At 43.9% G+C, this 14,903-nt stretch overlaps 1 protein-coding gene across 1 annotated transcript in view; it reads right to left on the bottom strand.

Annotated features, from left to right (window-relative positions):
* The window catches only part of syne2b (spectrin repeat containing, nuclear envelope 2b), a 108,940-nt gene that overhangs the window by 80,994 nt on the left and 13,043 nt on the right, over positions 1-14,903 (bottom strand). The window contains exons 8-26 of the mRNA XM_041061260.1: positions 14,191-14,390; positions 13,067-13,167; positions 11,951-12,040; positions 10,453-10,566; positions 10,104-10,241; positions 9,536-9,700; positions 9,139-9,251; positions 8,833-9,001; positions 8,477-8,573; positions 8,061-8,260; positions 7,653-7,817; positions 6,939-7,079; positions 6,719-6,820; positions 6,392-6,571; positions 6,119-6,277; positions 1,983-5,936; positions 1,519-1,653; positions 1,045-1,164; positions 228-448 (exon numbers count right to left, since the gene is read on the bottom strand). Coding sequence (XP_040917194.1) covers positions 228-448; positions 1,045-1,164; positions 1,519-1,653; positions 1,983-5,936; positions 6,119-6,277; positions 6,392-6,571; positions 6,719-6,820; positions 6,939-7,079; positions 7,653-7,817; positions 8,061-8,260; positions 8,477-8,573; positions 8,833-9,001; positions 9,139-9,251; positions 9,536-9,700; positions 10,104-10,241; positions 10,453-10,566; positions 11,951-12,040; positions 13,067-13,167; positions 14,191-14,390 — 6,564 coding nt within the window. The remainder of the gene's footprint in view (positions 1-227; positions 449-1,044; positions 1,165-1,518; positions 1,654-1,982; positions 5,937-6,118; positions 6,278-6,391; positions 6,572-6,718; positions 6,821-6,938; positions 7,080-7,652; positions 7,818-8,060; positions 8,261-8,476; positions 8,574-8,832; positions 9,002-9,138; positions 9,252-9,535; positions 9,701-10,103; positions 10,242-10,452; positions 10,567-11,950; positions 12,041-13,066; positions 13,168-14,190; positions 14,391-14,903) is intronic.

Below are 14,903 nucleotides of genomic sequence, written 5' to 3'. Positions count from 1 at the left end.
GGACAAAATGAGCCTGTAAACAGTTTCAAGGACTTCATGTCCCAGAAATCATCTAAATTGACAGGCTGCATCCCTTCCTTTGAATAAATGGGAAGGTAAAGAACAAACAATCCATCTAAATATCCAAACATCCAGTTTAATAGGTAATTTAACCTCATTTTATGCTTTTTATTAAGACAAGAAAAAATCTGATGTTTAGAACACTGTATTTCTCTGTAATATCCCACCTAGAATCAGGGAGTGGCGCGTCTTGGTCTCCACTGAACTGGCGCTGGATGGCAGCCAGCCTTGTTTCACACTCCTTCAGCTGAGTCTGGGCCAGGCGGTGAGCATCCTCTGGGCTCAGGGTGTCACACAGCTCTTTCAAGGCCTCGAGGTGCTGCCCTGCCTGGGCAAAGCTGCCATCCACTGAGAAACAAGCCTGGGAAATGTTGACAGAGTGAAAACAGTGAGCATTCAGCCATGGTAATAATTGCATTTGCAGTCAGACTCACTAGTGAATCTCCGAACCTTGCTGTATTTCAGTTCAACTTTTTCTGTTCAGTTGATTTTTGCTTGTCTCTTTTTTAGACCAATAAAATATGCATTAACCCACAATATAATATTTACTGCTTATAATGATCTAATATTTCAAAATTACATTTTTAATATTTATATTTTTGATTAAGAATGCTTGACAGACATCCCGCAGCCCAGCCCCCAGATGGCAGCAGCAAACAGAAGTACTGCCCAAAAAATTTCATCTAAATTAGCTTTGTTATTTGTGTTTGTGTGTTTATTTTGGCTATAATCAGCTGTATCAATTTAGCATCAGTATACTGAATACTGTTGTATGGTATGGTATTGTAAACACACCCCAATAAAAACAGCACTCTCTTAAAGAGCAACCAAAACAGTTACCAAGTCTCACTTCCAGTTTCCTTGGAGGCATACAAGAAGGAGGAGGAAAAAAAGATTAGATAAGCAGAGCAGAAGCTGGCAGCGTACCCATCCACTGAAGCAGACCTGCCAAGAGGCTAGTTCTAGTAATTTAGCTACCTGAATTTGTTTTTCTAATCGGGAGCTTAAGTGCATCTCGCACTGCAGGGCAGCTGTGTTAAAGTCTTTCCTTGTTACTTCAAACCGTAATTGTTGCAACAAGCCTGAAATCTCAGCTCTCACGGCCTGGGAGATAAAATAAAATAATTTAAATAAATAAATAAATAAAAACACACACGACATGTTAGAACATAGTATTCAGTAAATGTTTAATAATATGAATGCTTTATATGCAAGCAAATGACTAATCTGCTGACATTCACATCTAAAAACAAGCTGACAAAGGCAGAACATGTTGCAATGGCTTTAGTACATTTATGGTTTAAAGACATGCACAAGCAATTATCTGACACATCTGTGACACTAAGAACAGGACAAAGCCTCATTAAAACTAACAAATGTGAATGCTTGTCTATTCGTGGTGATTAAAATCCCACACATTAACACACAACTACCACAGAAAGTGAGTTTATGTCCTACCTCCCACTGTGTCCTCACAGACTGGGTGAAGAATTCCATGTCCCTGAGCTGTGAGGGGGTACAAAAGGCCTCCATGCCCTTGGCTGCTCGCAGAAACTCCTCCAGCAACTCTGGGTCCAGGGTCTTTAGAGTCTCCTGAGGGGAAAGGCATATACTGCAGTTACAGACTGGTACCTTGCAAATTGGTTTATTCAAACTTCAGTTAAAAATGAAACGGAAAGAGAATTAGTCTGTTCAGTTTTGCATATTTTGTTTCAAATATTTCCCCTTTAAAAGTGATTAAACCATCAAGTTTTTATCTATCCTAAACAAATCAAAAATATACCAGAAGAATGAAAACCTTAACCTTCTTTGTGACATTAGGATTTCTTTCCAAGCAACCACCGAATTTTTAAAACAAACACAGATTTCATGAACTGGAAGACTGATATAAAGCAGAAGGGAATATCAGTAATTAGGTTTACCTCTTTCACTGATACTTGCTCAGGTGATATACATTTGTCTTTGAAGACGTTGATGGCTTCCAGGATGTGCTCCTGCAGGCAGTGCTTGGCCTCCTCAAAGCCGTTCCTGGCCAAGGCCTGGGCCTTGGCATAAGCCTCTGTGTAGGCCTGGGGAGGTGCCTGAGCCAGGGCTGGAGGTTTGATGCAGAGGTCTGGTGACTCAGCCTGAGACTGAGGCAGCACATTGACCTGAGGGAGGAGAATGATTTGGGGCTGTTGTGGTTTGAGCTGTGGCGTAGACTGGGTTTGAGGTCTAGATTGTGGAAGCGGTTGGATCAGAGGTCTGGCCTGAGGGGGTGACTGAGCCTTGGAATGTGCTGTAGTATGTGCCTTGGGTAATGGTGGTGACTGAGCCTGAAGCTGGGGCTGTTGTGGCAATTGTGCCTGTTTGAGTTGTGGCAGAGATTGGGATTTCTGCTGGATTGGTAACTGAACATTGGTTTGAGTTGGTGATTGAGCCTCAGGCTGTGGCGCTGTTTGGGCCTGTGGCTTGGGTTGTGGGGGTGATCCAGCCTTGGGTTTGGTTGGTGACTGTGCCATGGGTTGTGATGGCAACTGAGGCTCTGGTACGGGCTGTGGCAGTGATCCAGTCTTGGGTTGGACTGGTGACTGAACCTTGGTTTGAGTAGATGATTGAGCCTCTGGTTGTGGTGCTGTTTGAGCCTGTGGTTTGGGTTGTGGAGGTGATCCGGCCTTGGGTTTGGTTGGTGACTGAGCCATGGGTTGTGGTGGCACCTGGGGCTCAGGGACAAGTTGTGGCAGTGATCCAGTCTTGGGTTGGGTTGGTAACTGAACCTTGGTTTGAGTTGGTGATTGAGTCTCAGGTTGTGGTGCTGTTTGGGCCTGTGGCTTGGGATGTGCAGGTGATCCGTCCTTGGGTTTGGTTGGAGACTGAGCCATGGGTTGTGGTGGCACCTGGGGCTCAGGTACGGGTTGTGGCAGTGACCCAGGCCTGGAATGGGTTGATGATGGAACCATGGTTTGAGTTGGTGTTTGAACCTCTGGTTGTGGTGCTAATTGGGCCTGGGGTTTAGGCTGTGAAGGAAATCCACCCTTTGGTTGAGTTGGTGACTGGATTTTCAACTGTGGTTGAGGCTGGGCCTGATGTCTGAGTTGGGGAGGAGGCTCCTGGAACTGAGGATGAGGCTGCTGAGTCAGGGCATGGGATTGTACTAATGTCTGTGTCTGGATGTATGTTAGGGATTGGACCTGCTGCTGTGATTGGAGCGGGAGCTGTGAAGGAAGCTGAGGATGGGTTTGATGTGGTGGTTGTGATTGGAGAGGTATTTGAGTTTGAATCTGAGGCTGAGGGTGATGCTGAGTTTGGGGTTGATGTGGAACCTGAGAATATTGCTGTGAGTGAGGCTGTGGATAAGCCTGGGGCTGCAGTTGTGGTGGTCCCTGAACACAAGCCTGCTCCTGCACTTGGCCTTGTTGTGTCTGGATATGAACAACATTATAAGCTCTCATCTGAGGCTGCTGGTGCATGGGACTCTGGGGCCTCATTTGGGGTTGTGTTAGAGCACAGGGTTGAGTTTGTCTTTGTGGTTGCATTTGAGGATGAGTATATGATGGCCCCATGTGAGAATACCCAGCAGGGCCTATCTGAGGGCTTTGCTCGGGCCCAGTTTGGGCCCACTGTGGTAGAGCCTGAACAGATGGATAAGCCTGAGACTGTGGAGCTTGATCTATTGGCTGATGGTATGATTGAGGAATGGGGTGTCTCTGCTGGAGGAAGGCTTGATTCTGTGGCTCTTGTTTGGGTATCCACTGCTGGGATGGAGACCGAGCCTGGGAGTAACCCTGGGGATAAAGCTGAGGTTGTCCTGTAGCTTGTGGATGCTGGACAGACATTGGGGATGAGGCTCTGACTTGAGGCCAAGCCTGCAGCTGGCCTGGGTGATGGACTTGTGGCTGAGCATGTGTGGAATACTGAGCTACTGGCTGAGAATGACCCTGAGGCTGGACTACAGATTGAGTTTGGATTTGATGTTGAGTCAAAGGCTGGGCCTGACTTGGCCAGGCCACTGGCTGAACATGGGCTTGAGCCTGGACCATGGGCTGTGTCGGGATTTGCGTGTGGACCTTTGGCTGAGGATGGGATGGAACCTGGGCCATTGACTGGGCATGGCTTTGAGGATGGACCATGGACTGAGGATGGGCTTGAGCCTGGATTACTGACTGAGCATAGGTTTGAGACTGGGTCTTTGGCTGAGGATGGGTTTGAGCCTGGGCTACTGGTTGGGCATAAGCGTGAGAATGTGCCATGGACTGAGGACTGGTCTGAGCCTGGGTCGTCATCTGACCATGGGTTTGAGGATCAGTAACTGCTTCAGTACGGATTTGAGACTGGACCTGCGTAGGTGGCTTAGGGGAGGGGGGTCTTACAGGGGCCCATGACTGTGGATGGCTACGAAGTTGAATGTGGGATGGCACAGGAGGCTGAATTTGGCCTTGTTGTGGAGTATGCATAGGGGAAGAAGGTCTGACTTGAACCCATGTCTGTACTTGAGGCTGCACATTTACTTGAGGTTCAGCTGGGACACATGTTTGAGACTGAGACTGAGACTGAGCCTGACCCTGAGACTGGAGCTGTAGTTGTGTCTGTGGCTGGGTCAATAACTGTGTCTTCACGGGGCCGTGGGGCTGTGGAGGAACTTGTGGCTTTGACTGACTTTGGCTCACTCCGGTTAGTGACATGGTCTTCTGTGGTTGCTGGCTGTCTATGGTAGTGTGGGACACACTTGTTGACTGTCTTTGGACTACAGCCTCAGACTGAACCATAGTTTGGTGTTGTGCCTTAGTTTGAGGGTGAGTCTGAGCTTTAGTCTTGTTGTCTGAATCTGGTTGTGCCTCTCTTACAATAGGCTGTAGTTGTTTTTGTTGTGCCTGTTGTTGCTGGGGCAACTGTTGCTTGTGCTGTTTTTCCAGTTGCAGTTTTTGTTGCTGCCCATGCTGCTCTATTTGTTGTTGCTGCTGACCTTGAACTTGTCCTGTCTGTTGCTGATACAGACTTTGAGGTTGCTGTGTTTGTTTTCGTTGCTCTTTTTGCTGTTGTTGTGGCTGCTTTGTAGCCTTGGCATCAGCCTCAGGCTGAGGCTTGGGGGTTCCTGTGTGCTGATGAACAACCTGTACCGATGTAATGTCTTTGTCTGACTTTGACTGTGTCTGCATAGTCTGAACTAGCTCCTGAGCAGAATCCTGTTTTGCATATGGTGCTGGAGTTTTAGTCTCTGCTGAGGCTGGTTTCTGAAGCCAGGGCCGGTTCTTCATGGCCCTAGCCTTTCTGTCTTGAAGCTCATTGGAGCTTAAAGGTGGTTTCTGTACAGCTGGCTGTTGAGGTGAAGTCTGCTCGTGGGACTCTAGCGTCTGTTTGACAAGTGTCTCGACATGTTCATGAGTTACCACCTGCTGCTGAACTTCATATTGATGCACTTCTATCTGCTGCTCCACCTGTTGTTGTTCCTCCTTCTGCTGCCATTGTTGTGGTTGTTTTAGAATCAGCTTCTGCTGTTGCACTTCTTGTGGTTGCTGCTGCTGAGGTATCGATCCTTGTCCCCCAGTCTGCTCTTGTTTCAGTGCAGCAGTCTCTGACCAGGCCTGAGCCTGGCCTTCTGGAGGTGACTTTGTCCTGGTCTGCATCACAGCTTGAGCATAGGTATATGGCATTGGAGGGGAAGTCATCTTTTCCTCTCTGTATTCCTGTACCACTATCTTTGGAACAAAGGTTTCATGATGCTGATGAGAAACTGGCTTTGTCTCAGGCTGCTGAGTTGGCTGCATGGTGTCTGACTGTCTCAAATGTTGAGGCTTTGCTTTAGCCTGGATAAAGACTTTTGATGGAGGAGGTCCTTCTGGGGGGCTTCTGCTTCTGTCTCTTCTGGCTCCCAGGCTGCTCAGCATACCAACAACCTCCTGGAACATAATAGCATACATTATGTTAGCAACATAACAACTGACAGTGTAATTATATATATATATATGAGTACTCTCTGCCTTGCTTCTCTTGCTATGGCCTACTTGTTTCCAGGCTGTCGTAAGTTCAGAAGATGCAAAATTCAATGTTTATGTAGTCAGTTTACAAAAAGACAACTAGCCTGTGACTGAGCAACAGCCGCTCGCACTCGGTCCTGTATAGCAGAGGCGTGGAGGTACTGGATGGGAGAGCTCTTCTGACTCGTCATCACCATCACCTGCAGGTCCTGCTCCTCTGTCACCACCTGCCCCTCTAGCTGTAGACCACGGGAAATCAGGACCTGCGGGAAAAGATGGTGTTGAATAATCATCAGTGTTTCTTCCAACATGCACAATGGTATCTTCATGAAAGGACATAAACTCGAACAACCTTTCTGCTCTGTGGATCATCTTACCCTGGCTCGTGGGTCCTGGCCCCGCTGCTGCTGCTGTCGCTCTGAGGCCCTCAGCAGCTGGTAGAGCTCCCTGGCCTCTGTCTCCCAGTGGAGGAGTTCAGCCAGGCGACTGTCCAGACCCGACACACTGTGCTGCAGCTCCACACACACCTGTTCTGCCTCAAACAGGGTCTGCATTACCTGGCGATGGAGGAATCAGGTGGTAATAGACAATTAAACTTACAGTACACACTGTAATTTAGTTACAAATATTTAGTAAACAGGTGACTTGTATGTTTTTAAATACAGGTGTATGAAGGCTATAAAATAGACTGAAATCATTCATACTTCAGGGATAGCTAGCTTCAGTCTCTGTAACTGGTCTGCTGGGCATTCTGGGGAAGGAGCGAGAGCATCCAGATCGACCTCTTTCAGCTTCCTCATTATGAACTAAAGGGAAGAAAGCAAACAGTCAACTCTACAGAGACATATCTGGTCATTCAAAGTAAAATAATCATAACAGTGAGTAAAATAAGCGATGAATGGTTAATGACTCCATTAGTCCGACCTGTATTCTTTTCCTGTAAGTGCGCAAAGGACCTGCCATCGCCTCCAGAGGCTCTTTGAGAAACAGAGTGGCTTCTCTGATCAGAGCCTGGGGGTCCTGGGGTCTGGCCTGGACGTCAGCACTGGGTTCAGTCGCATTGTCCTAAAAAATTGTGCATTGTGTAAAAAGCATATTTTTAATCACTAGTTATTAATACTGATATTTTAATGGCACCTCTTTCCTGTATGTTAATACCACAGTGGATATGATAGAATAATGTCACACACAATCGACAAAGGTTTTTATAAAACCTTTCCAATCTGTAACTTAAGATATCAATCAAGCCGCAAAATAGTGCACTGCTTTCATAGACCATTAAGCCTTCCATTTTTAATTGCCTGTACACAAAAGCTAAAGGTGGAGTACCATTTTCAAACTTCAGGCCACACCTTAATATTACAGCGTGGGAATAATTAGAACAATGGGACAATTACACCTTCATTTCTAAGCAATGAGACATTAAGTTCCCTGCTTTCACTAGTCACTTGACAGGAAACACAGAAACTAGGCCAACAGATTAGGACAACAAAACCACTAATCCTTATGAAGAAATAGGAGTGATATGGCACATGTGACATGACAGCAAAAGAGCTTAGCACCTAAGATGTGAGCCAAACAAATGGCATTGGATTTACTGTTTCTCACCAACCAGGTTCTCCTTGTTCTGTAACTTACGAAAGTGTTTCTCTTGACGAATTCGGCCCAGTGCATGTTCAGCCTGCGCAGCTCCTCTGCCAGGCTCCTGCTGGTCTGAGGGTCTGCTGACTCGATCAGGAAGTTACCCACCTCGTTCAGGTGGGCTTGTCGGGAGCCCCACTCAGCCATAGATTCAGACGTTACCTAAAAAAAAAAAAATACATTAATAGATCAGTCTTAATGAATGAATATTGAAGTGTGTGTATACAGTAGCACAGAACCATGTAGCTAAGCTGGTTTGCTTTTTAATCACCGAATTAATTATATATTTATACAATTTTAATCAAGAGGAAACTTAACACAAAGAATAGAGCTCTTGCATGTGTTCTTTACAAAATATTTGCATTCATCTCTTCCTCTCTCTACTGTGTCCTATATACCACATACCTCTGGTCTGTGACCAGGGCTGAGTGTTGCAGAGCCCTGCTCCAGCCAAGCTTGAAGGGAGCTGAAGAAGTCGGTGTACGAGTCCCAGGCAGACAAGACCCGTCCCATGGTGCTCTTGGTTGTAGTCAACTCCTCCAGAACCATGGCGGTCTCCTCCTCCAGCTGCTTCACCTGCTGACTGACGTGGTGATAATCTGCAGCTGAGGAGCAAAGACAAACAGTCAATCCTAAAATGGATCCATGAACTGGCCTGATCAGGAAGGAAAAGTTTCAATCAAACTACAAGCAGCAAAACAGATGTGAAAATTAATCTTTGATCTGCTCATTCAGGAAAAAGTCCAATAAATTAACCTTTAATAAGTTAGATATAGATGGAGGAATTCAAGAGAGCTGTCATGCCGTCACAGAACACTTACCAAGGGCAGATTTGCTTGAATATTTCTCGGAAACCTGCTTCAGCTTATGAAGAGCTGCTTCCAACAGAGAAGGTAACTCCTGTGTGTTGACCAGCTCCTGCATTAAAAAAAAAAGACGAATTCTGTGAAGAATGGGACCAGTGGAAAAGTTGCCTGTTAGTGGCACTAGATGAAAAGGCAGGGGACCATCAAGGTCATTTGGATCGACCCTCTGCGATCAATATTTGTACCAAAGTGCACACAATAACCCAAAATCTAACTATTTTAACATGTAAAACACCAACATGCCACTTCCAACCACTCCCTAGTGTTAAAGTATGTTTTGAAGATACCAAATCTGATCAAGGACAACTCACATGCCATTCATGCAGCAACACCCTGACAGCCTCTGGAGAAATGTAAGGCCTCTTCCAGACTCGGAGCTTGGTCCTGATCTGTCCCAACAGATCTAAAACTGTGTGGCGGTGCTCCCGGAACTCCAGCTTGATCCCATGGTACTTAGCAGTCACCCTCACACCGGTGAACCTGACGACGAATCCAAAATGAAGTTTGCAAGTGGGAAGGGGAAACAAGAGGTCATTAAAAAAAAACATATTAACTGAAGGACATTCAACACAACTGTTTATTACAATAGAATATCACGTCTGGGAAAGTACCCTCACCTCCTCTTTAACTCGTCCATCTTATCAGTAGGAACTATCATGTTTCCGTACTCATCCAGGTTCTGGAAGGACTGGAAGGTCTTCACCTGCTGCGGCATCTCTTCCAGGCAAACCTACAGCAACATTCAGCACTGAGCTCATTCACATGTACATTTACACGAAAATCTATCTAACTGTAGAAAGAGGAAAGTAGGTCAACATTGTGTTTAACAGTTTCTCTGAACAGTAAATGAACAGATGGATAATAAGATAAAGGGGTTATTCAGCTGAGGTTATTTTTATGCTTAAGATGAAAATCCCTGCCTGAGGAACTTTGAGGGTTTGTTAAGTCAGTGTCATTGTTTATTTCACTTCCTAAAGTTGTAAAGTTTAAGGGTTGGATGCAGTAAATATTCACTTTGAGCAGCTCCTGTTTCTCCCTGGCTTTGTCAGCAGCACGGCCGTGGTCCTGTGGGTCACCCTCCTCCTCGACCAGAGCCCCCTCTGTTCTCAGCAGCCAGCGGGCCACCGTATCCAGGGGAGCTGGAAGACTCATATCTAACTCGATTTTGTATTCACGAAGCTAAATGAAAAAACAGAAAGAAAGGGGGTAAACTGTCTTTCAAATTAAAGTGTATACATAAACATTTATAGTGTGTGAATATAATAGAGAGGTACACAAATACTAATGCATACATACTTGCATGCACTCAGTACATACTGTAATAGGAAATAAGCCATGAAGATATTTAAAGCTGGTGGCTGATTTTATGATTTTATATTCACTGTAAAAAGAATTTGACTGTACAGTGATGCATAAACATAAATAAGACAATGTAAACATATAAGATATTGGAAAAGCTAACTATGTAACCTAACCAAAAACTACCAAAACTAACCACAATTAAAAAAAAAAAAAAAACAATACTGAAAAACTATACAAGGTTCAAGGTTTGGATGGGACAAGAGATTTGAGTGGAACTGACCTTTTCAGTGAGGGTGTCCCACGCTTCTCTGAGAGCCCGCTGCTCTTCGCTCAGTTTCGGAGTGCGTCTCATTGCCGTCAACAAAGGCATAATGGGCCGTCGTTGCTCATTGAAGGACACCAGAAAGGTCTGAAACACCTGAGGGATGGAAAATGTCATCAAATGTCACAACACTCAGCAGGATTTTGTTCAGATTTGATGGGAAAACTACTTCATGGCATTATGGTACAAAACAGCATGAGGCTGCTGTAAACTGAAGCAGCACAATAAACTCTGAGTGAATGAAGGCAACAACACAACACAATGTTTTGTCGTTCTGTATCTTGATAGGGACCAGCTGGAGACGTACATGGTATCTTTCTGAGTAGCTCTCTCCCTCTGTGGAGTCCCAGCCCTCCAGGAGCTCGTCATATGCCTGCACCAGCCAACACGTCACTTCCTGTGCCTTGCGATCAGGTGTTGCCTGGCAACGCGCAAATTACAAAAGCGTTATTGACAGATGACATTCAAACAATTCCAGGGTTAACATGGCCCAATAATCATCTGTGTTAGAAAAAAATGCACCTTTGTTTATTTACATCTGATACCCATGGAAGGAACTGTAACACATGGAAACAAGAATAGGTGGCAACTGAAGGTTGTAAGACAAAACAATGGCTGCAGATGAAGCTGATCTGCTCCATCAAGTGCAAAAATATTTTATTTAGAGCTACAATTGTGTAAACATGAAAAATGTTGTAGTTATTGTTAAAAAAAAATGCAATAAATCTAAGCAAAAAGATTTCCCACAGGGCACCAACACCAGTCATGAGATACTTGACACGAAACAGAACGGCAGCTGGGATGCCACAGTGTCTTGTATTTAAAGCAAGCCTGTGCACAGCAGAGTACTAAGCCCACACACAAGTTTGTTTTGGCAACAAAGTTGTGTTTTTTTTGCTCAAATGAACATGGCAACGTGTACAACAGCCGCCTTTATTCTCCACCCATTCTTCTTTATTTTGCTGAACTCTTTTTTTCTGTGCTGTTCACCCTGCAACATTTCTTGCACAATCACTGCAGAATGAATAACACTGCCTCGGGCTAAAGTAACAACACAGAAAGTGGATTAAAAACTCAAATATCTACAGCAGCTACATATGAACACGCTGGTATCTTGTCAGAAACTCCCGCTTACAGGTGTTTTGCCGACTGTGACTGATCTGACAGCCGAAATCAGCCGGTTTTCAGCGGCAGGAAAATCTCACCTCATGAACTCTTTATTCATCTGATGGGAGCCAGAGAAACACACCCTCGCTGTGGTTTTGGATTTCAAACAGGGCAAACTAGTTTGATTCTGCATGATCAGTCCTGCTTTTAACCACCACGTGATTTGAAGGTAATCTTGGCTTTAAGCAACTGAGTCTTTAACTGAAGCAGCTGCCATGCCGTCCCAATAAACTACTCTCCCAGCGATTCTGCAAGATATTTAATAATAGCAATTAAATCTAAAGTTATTTGTGGGTGCTTCGGAGGATTGGTGCGGCTAATGTACGCCATGTGACATGGCAGTAATGAGGCTGACAACTGCATACCAGAAAGCCAGAACGTTTCCAAACACACTGAGTGAACACGGAGAAACACGGAGGGGGTGTGGCACTGATGGAGATAAAATAGATTCAGCCAAACAACCATATGGGTTTGGATTCAAAATTATAAATTAGCTCTTTTTTTGTAAATACTGTAAAACTGTTTCTACATAAATGTAAAGCACATTGTCACTGAATCGGTTTCTGGGTAATAAGAACATTAAGCAGGTGGGTGTAAGGTGAGAGATAAAACAGGTGGGTTGTGACGGTTGGGTCTACCTGTCGCAGAGGAGAAGCAGAAATAGCAGGAGTGTAGTGAACAGGGAGGTTGATGGGAGAAGGACTTTTAGGAGGAGTCAGATATTGTGTCTAAGAGGAAAAATGGAAGAAAAGAGAAAGAGGAAAGGAAAAAAAGAGAGAAATCCCAAACAAGAAGTTATTGTGGAAAGATAGTTGGCAAGTGGCAGAGATGACTGAAGGGCAGTGCACCAACACTGGCAAAAACAGACAGAGGCCTTTTTAACATTAGTTACGGTCATAATTACCAAACTTAATACAACTTAGATTCAGCTGAAATACTACAATTTACCATTTTTCAATTATTTTACCAAATGTGCTAAGAAAGCTGTAATTCACTTCATTGTGAATTTCAATTTCCGAAACATTCAGGCCTGACTGAACCACTGGGGGCTGATATCAAATTCTCACACACATTTCTGTCTCTGCACATATTCTGGACAATTTCCAAAAAAAAGAAGTGATAGTGCAAATGACAGAAAAAGAGCACAGGAGGTAAGAAACTGTGCTTTCATTAAAGAGCAGCCTCCAGTGTTAAAAAGACGAGTTGACAGAGAGGAATCATAGATGAGCTGATGGTGGATCTGTTAAGAACCACACATTTATTGTTCTACTGGAAAATACCCTGCCTCTGGTTTATATTTTCAGAGCAACTCTTTGATGACGAGATTTAATCGATTCCATCTCAACTTGTGTGTGAAAATGCACATATCATGCATATCCATCCATCTTTATACTCAAATACTGATTTTGACAACAGTGCAAATTCCTCAGTCTGATTCTTGCAACCACGAAGAGCTGACCAAGCACTGATTTACTGATTTCAAAAGACATCCAGATGTCAAGGTTAAAACTGGTAAAATTTACGGGATTACAGATCAGAAATGCAGAGTTCAGCTGCATCCTAACTGTTGACCCTGGACTGCTGAGGTTAAGCCACTGTAAACATCTCGAGCACAATCTTAAAGGTAACCTAAACTGGTTGTCAGAATTAGGAGCTTCCCTGGCATTGAAACTTTTCTGCAGATGTTGCTGCAGTGTGAAATGAACCACCACGTTGCCTGATGTTTGTGTAGAGTGTGCCACAGTGATACAGACCTGCATTTCTTCCTCTGGCATCGGCAGGTCTCTGGAGTACTGCAGGAACTGAGCCACGTAGGTCATGATGGACTTCTCATCAGGGTCTCGAACATCCACATCTGCATCCACATCACAATCGTCCATGATCAGCCTCACACCACCACACTACTGTCAAAGGTTTAGACTAACAACAGCAAGATCCTGAAGCAAGTGGAGCTCAACGCTGGAATCTGAGGAATGGAGGTGTAACTCTTCTGTCTTTAAATCATACCACTGATAAAAGTCTGCTAACAAATTAACAAGCAGAGCGAAGGGAAACAAGTGAGGGTTTTATGTAAGACTGGAGCAAACAAGCAGCGAGAGAGTCAGCAGACTGTCAGAACGTCATCTCACTTGCCTCCAGGCTCGCTGGGTATGGCTCGGTCACAGTACTCAGCTACACTCAGCACACTTTCACAAAGATTCACATGGCACTGCATCAGTTACTGCTACATAAGTATGTCAGTGAGAAAAATCAGAGGAATCGTTTTTGGAAAAGAGTTTTTGAAGCAGACCAAAAGGCACAGAGGGATAAGTCACAAATGAGCAAAACACCAGAACAGAGTTTTCATGGAAATCTGTTGAAGTATAACTGTAGAAAACTGATTGCAGAAGACTGGCTAATAAATCATAATAAAGAATGAACCACGTGGCCAATCCGTGTGAGTCTGTGTTGTGAAACTCAGATGGCTGTCAAAATGTTTCTGCATCAGCATCAACTTGATAAATTACAGCACAGAAGGAACTCACATCCCCATTATATGTCCTGAATTTGCAGTGCTGCAGCATGAAATGAAAAAATATGGCTCTATGAACGTTTTCTAATGTTTGCAAATTTGTTAAAATTCACTTTTAACAATTTTTATTCAGTATTAATTAAATATTAGTCTTATAGTTCACCAGTTCCGTTTAAAACTACATATAAGATGTATATGTTTTAAAGGGTCAAATTCAGTATTTATTGTTATTATTGTCTTTTAAAAACTGACCAGTCACACACAAAAGAGAAACAAAAAGTTTTAGTATGTGCACCTGATTCTTCTCATATTGTGTTTTTTTTAAATTGTTTTATTACTAATAATTAATAAAGTTCAGTAGCTCACCATCAGGCTCGAGCAGTCTGGGGATCCTCAGCTCCTTCTCTGCGATGCGGAAGGCCTCCTCCAGGTTCTGTCTGTTGCTTCTGGTTCTGGCTTTGGACAGATCCACCAGGTCGGGCCGCAGAGCATACAGAATCGCCAGGAAGACCACTCCACTCCTCCAGCTGGCTTTGAAATCCTTCACATTTATTGAACAGCCAGCTCTGAGGGAGACAAGTCATTGTTTTATTATCATTATTATAACAAACCTAATTCATATCGCACTCCTTGGTATGCACCGCTGTCTGGCACTGTGTTTTGATGCCATTGCTGTTAGGAGATAAATTCATTAGTGACATTCATATTGTAAAAATAGGAATGCCACTAACGATAAAAAAAAGATAATAGACAAATATAGTAATAAACTTTTGCTTGACTCTCTCACTGGGTCACAGGAGACTTTCAAAATGTATATATTAATTTATATATCTTTAAGTATTTACTAATAAATAAGGTTTATTTATCAAGTAAACAAAGGAATATTTCTTTAAAATTGAATTAATGAATGAATGAATTAAATACATTTAAAAATACTATTACAGCTTTTGAGTGTAAGAATGTATTTCAACAGATTTTGGCAGCCAAAGCACCTGAAAACTTACAGCTCAGACAGTAAAGCCCTGATCAGGTTTTGGTCGTTAGCCCAGACCTGGAAATGAGGTCCCAGTGGGAGGATA

This window comes from Toxotes jaculatrix, chromosome 17 (assembly GCF_017976425.1).
Source record: "Toxotes jaculatrix isolate fToxJac2 chromosome 17, fToxJac2.pri, whole genome shotgun sequence".
NCBI classification, from domain to species: domain Eukaryota; kingdom Metazoa; phylum Chordata; class Actinopteri; family Toxotidae; genus Toxotes; species Toxotes jaculatrix.
This window is presented reverse-complemented; position numbering and strand designations above follow the sequence as displayed.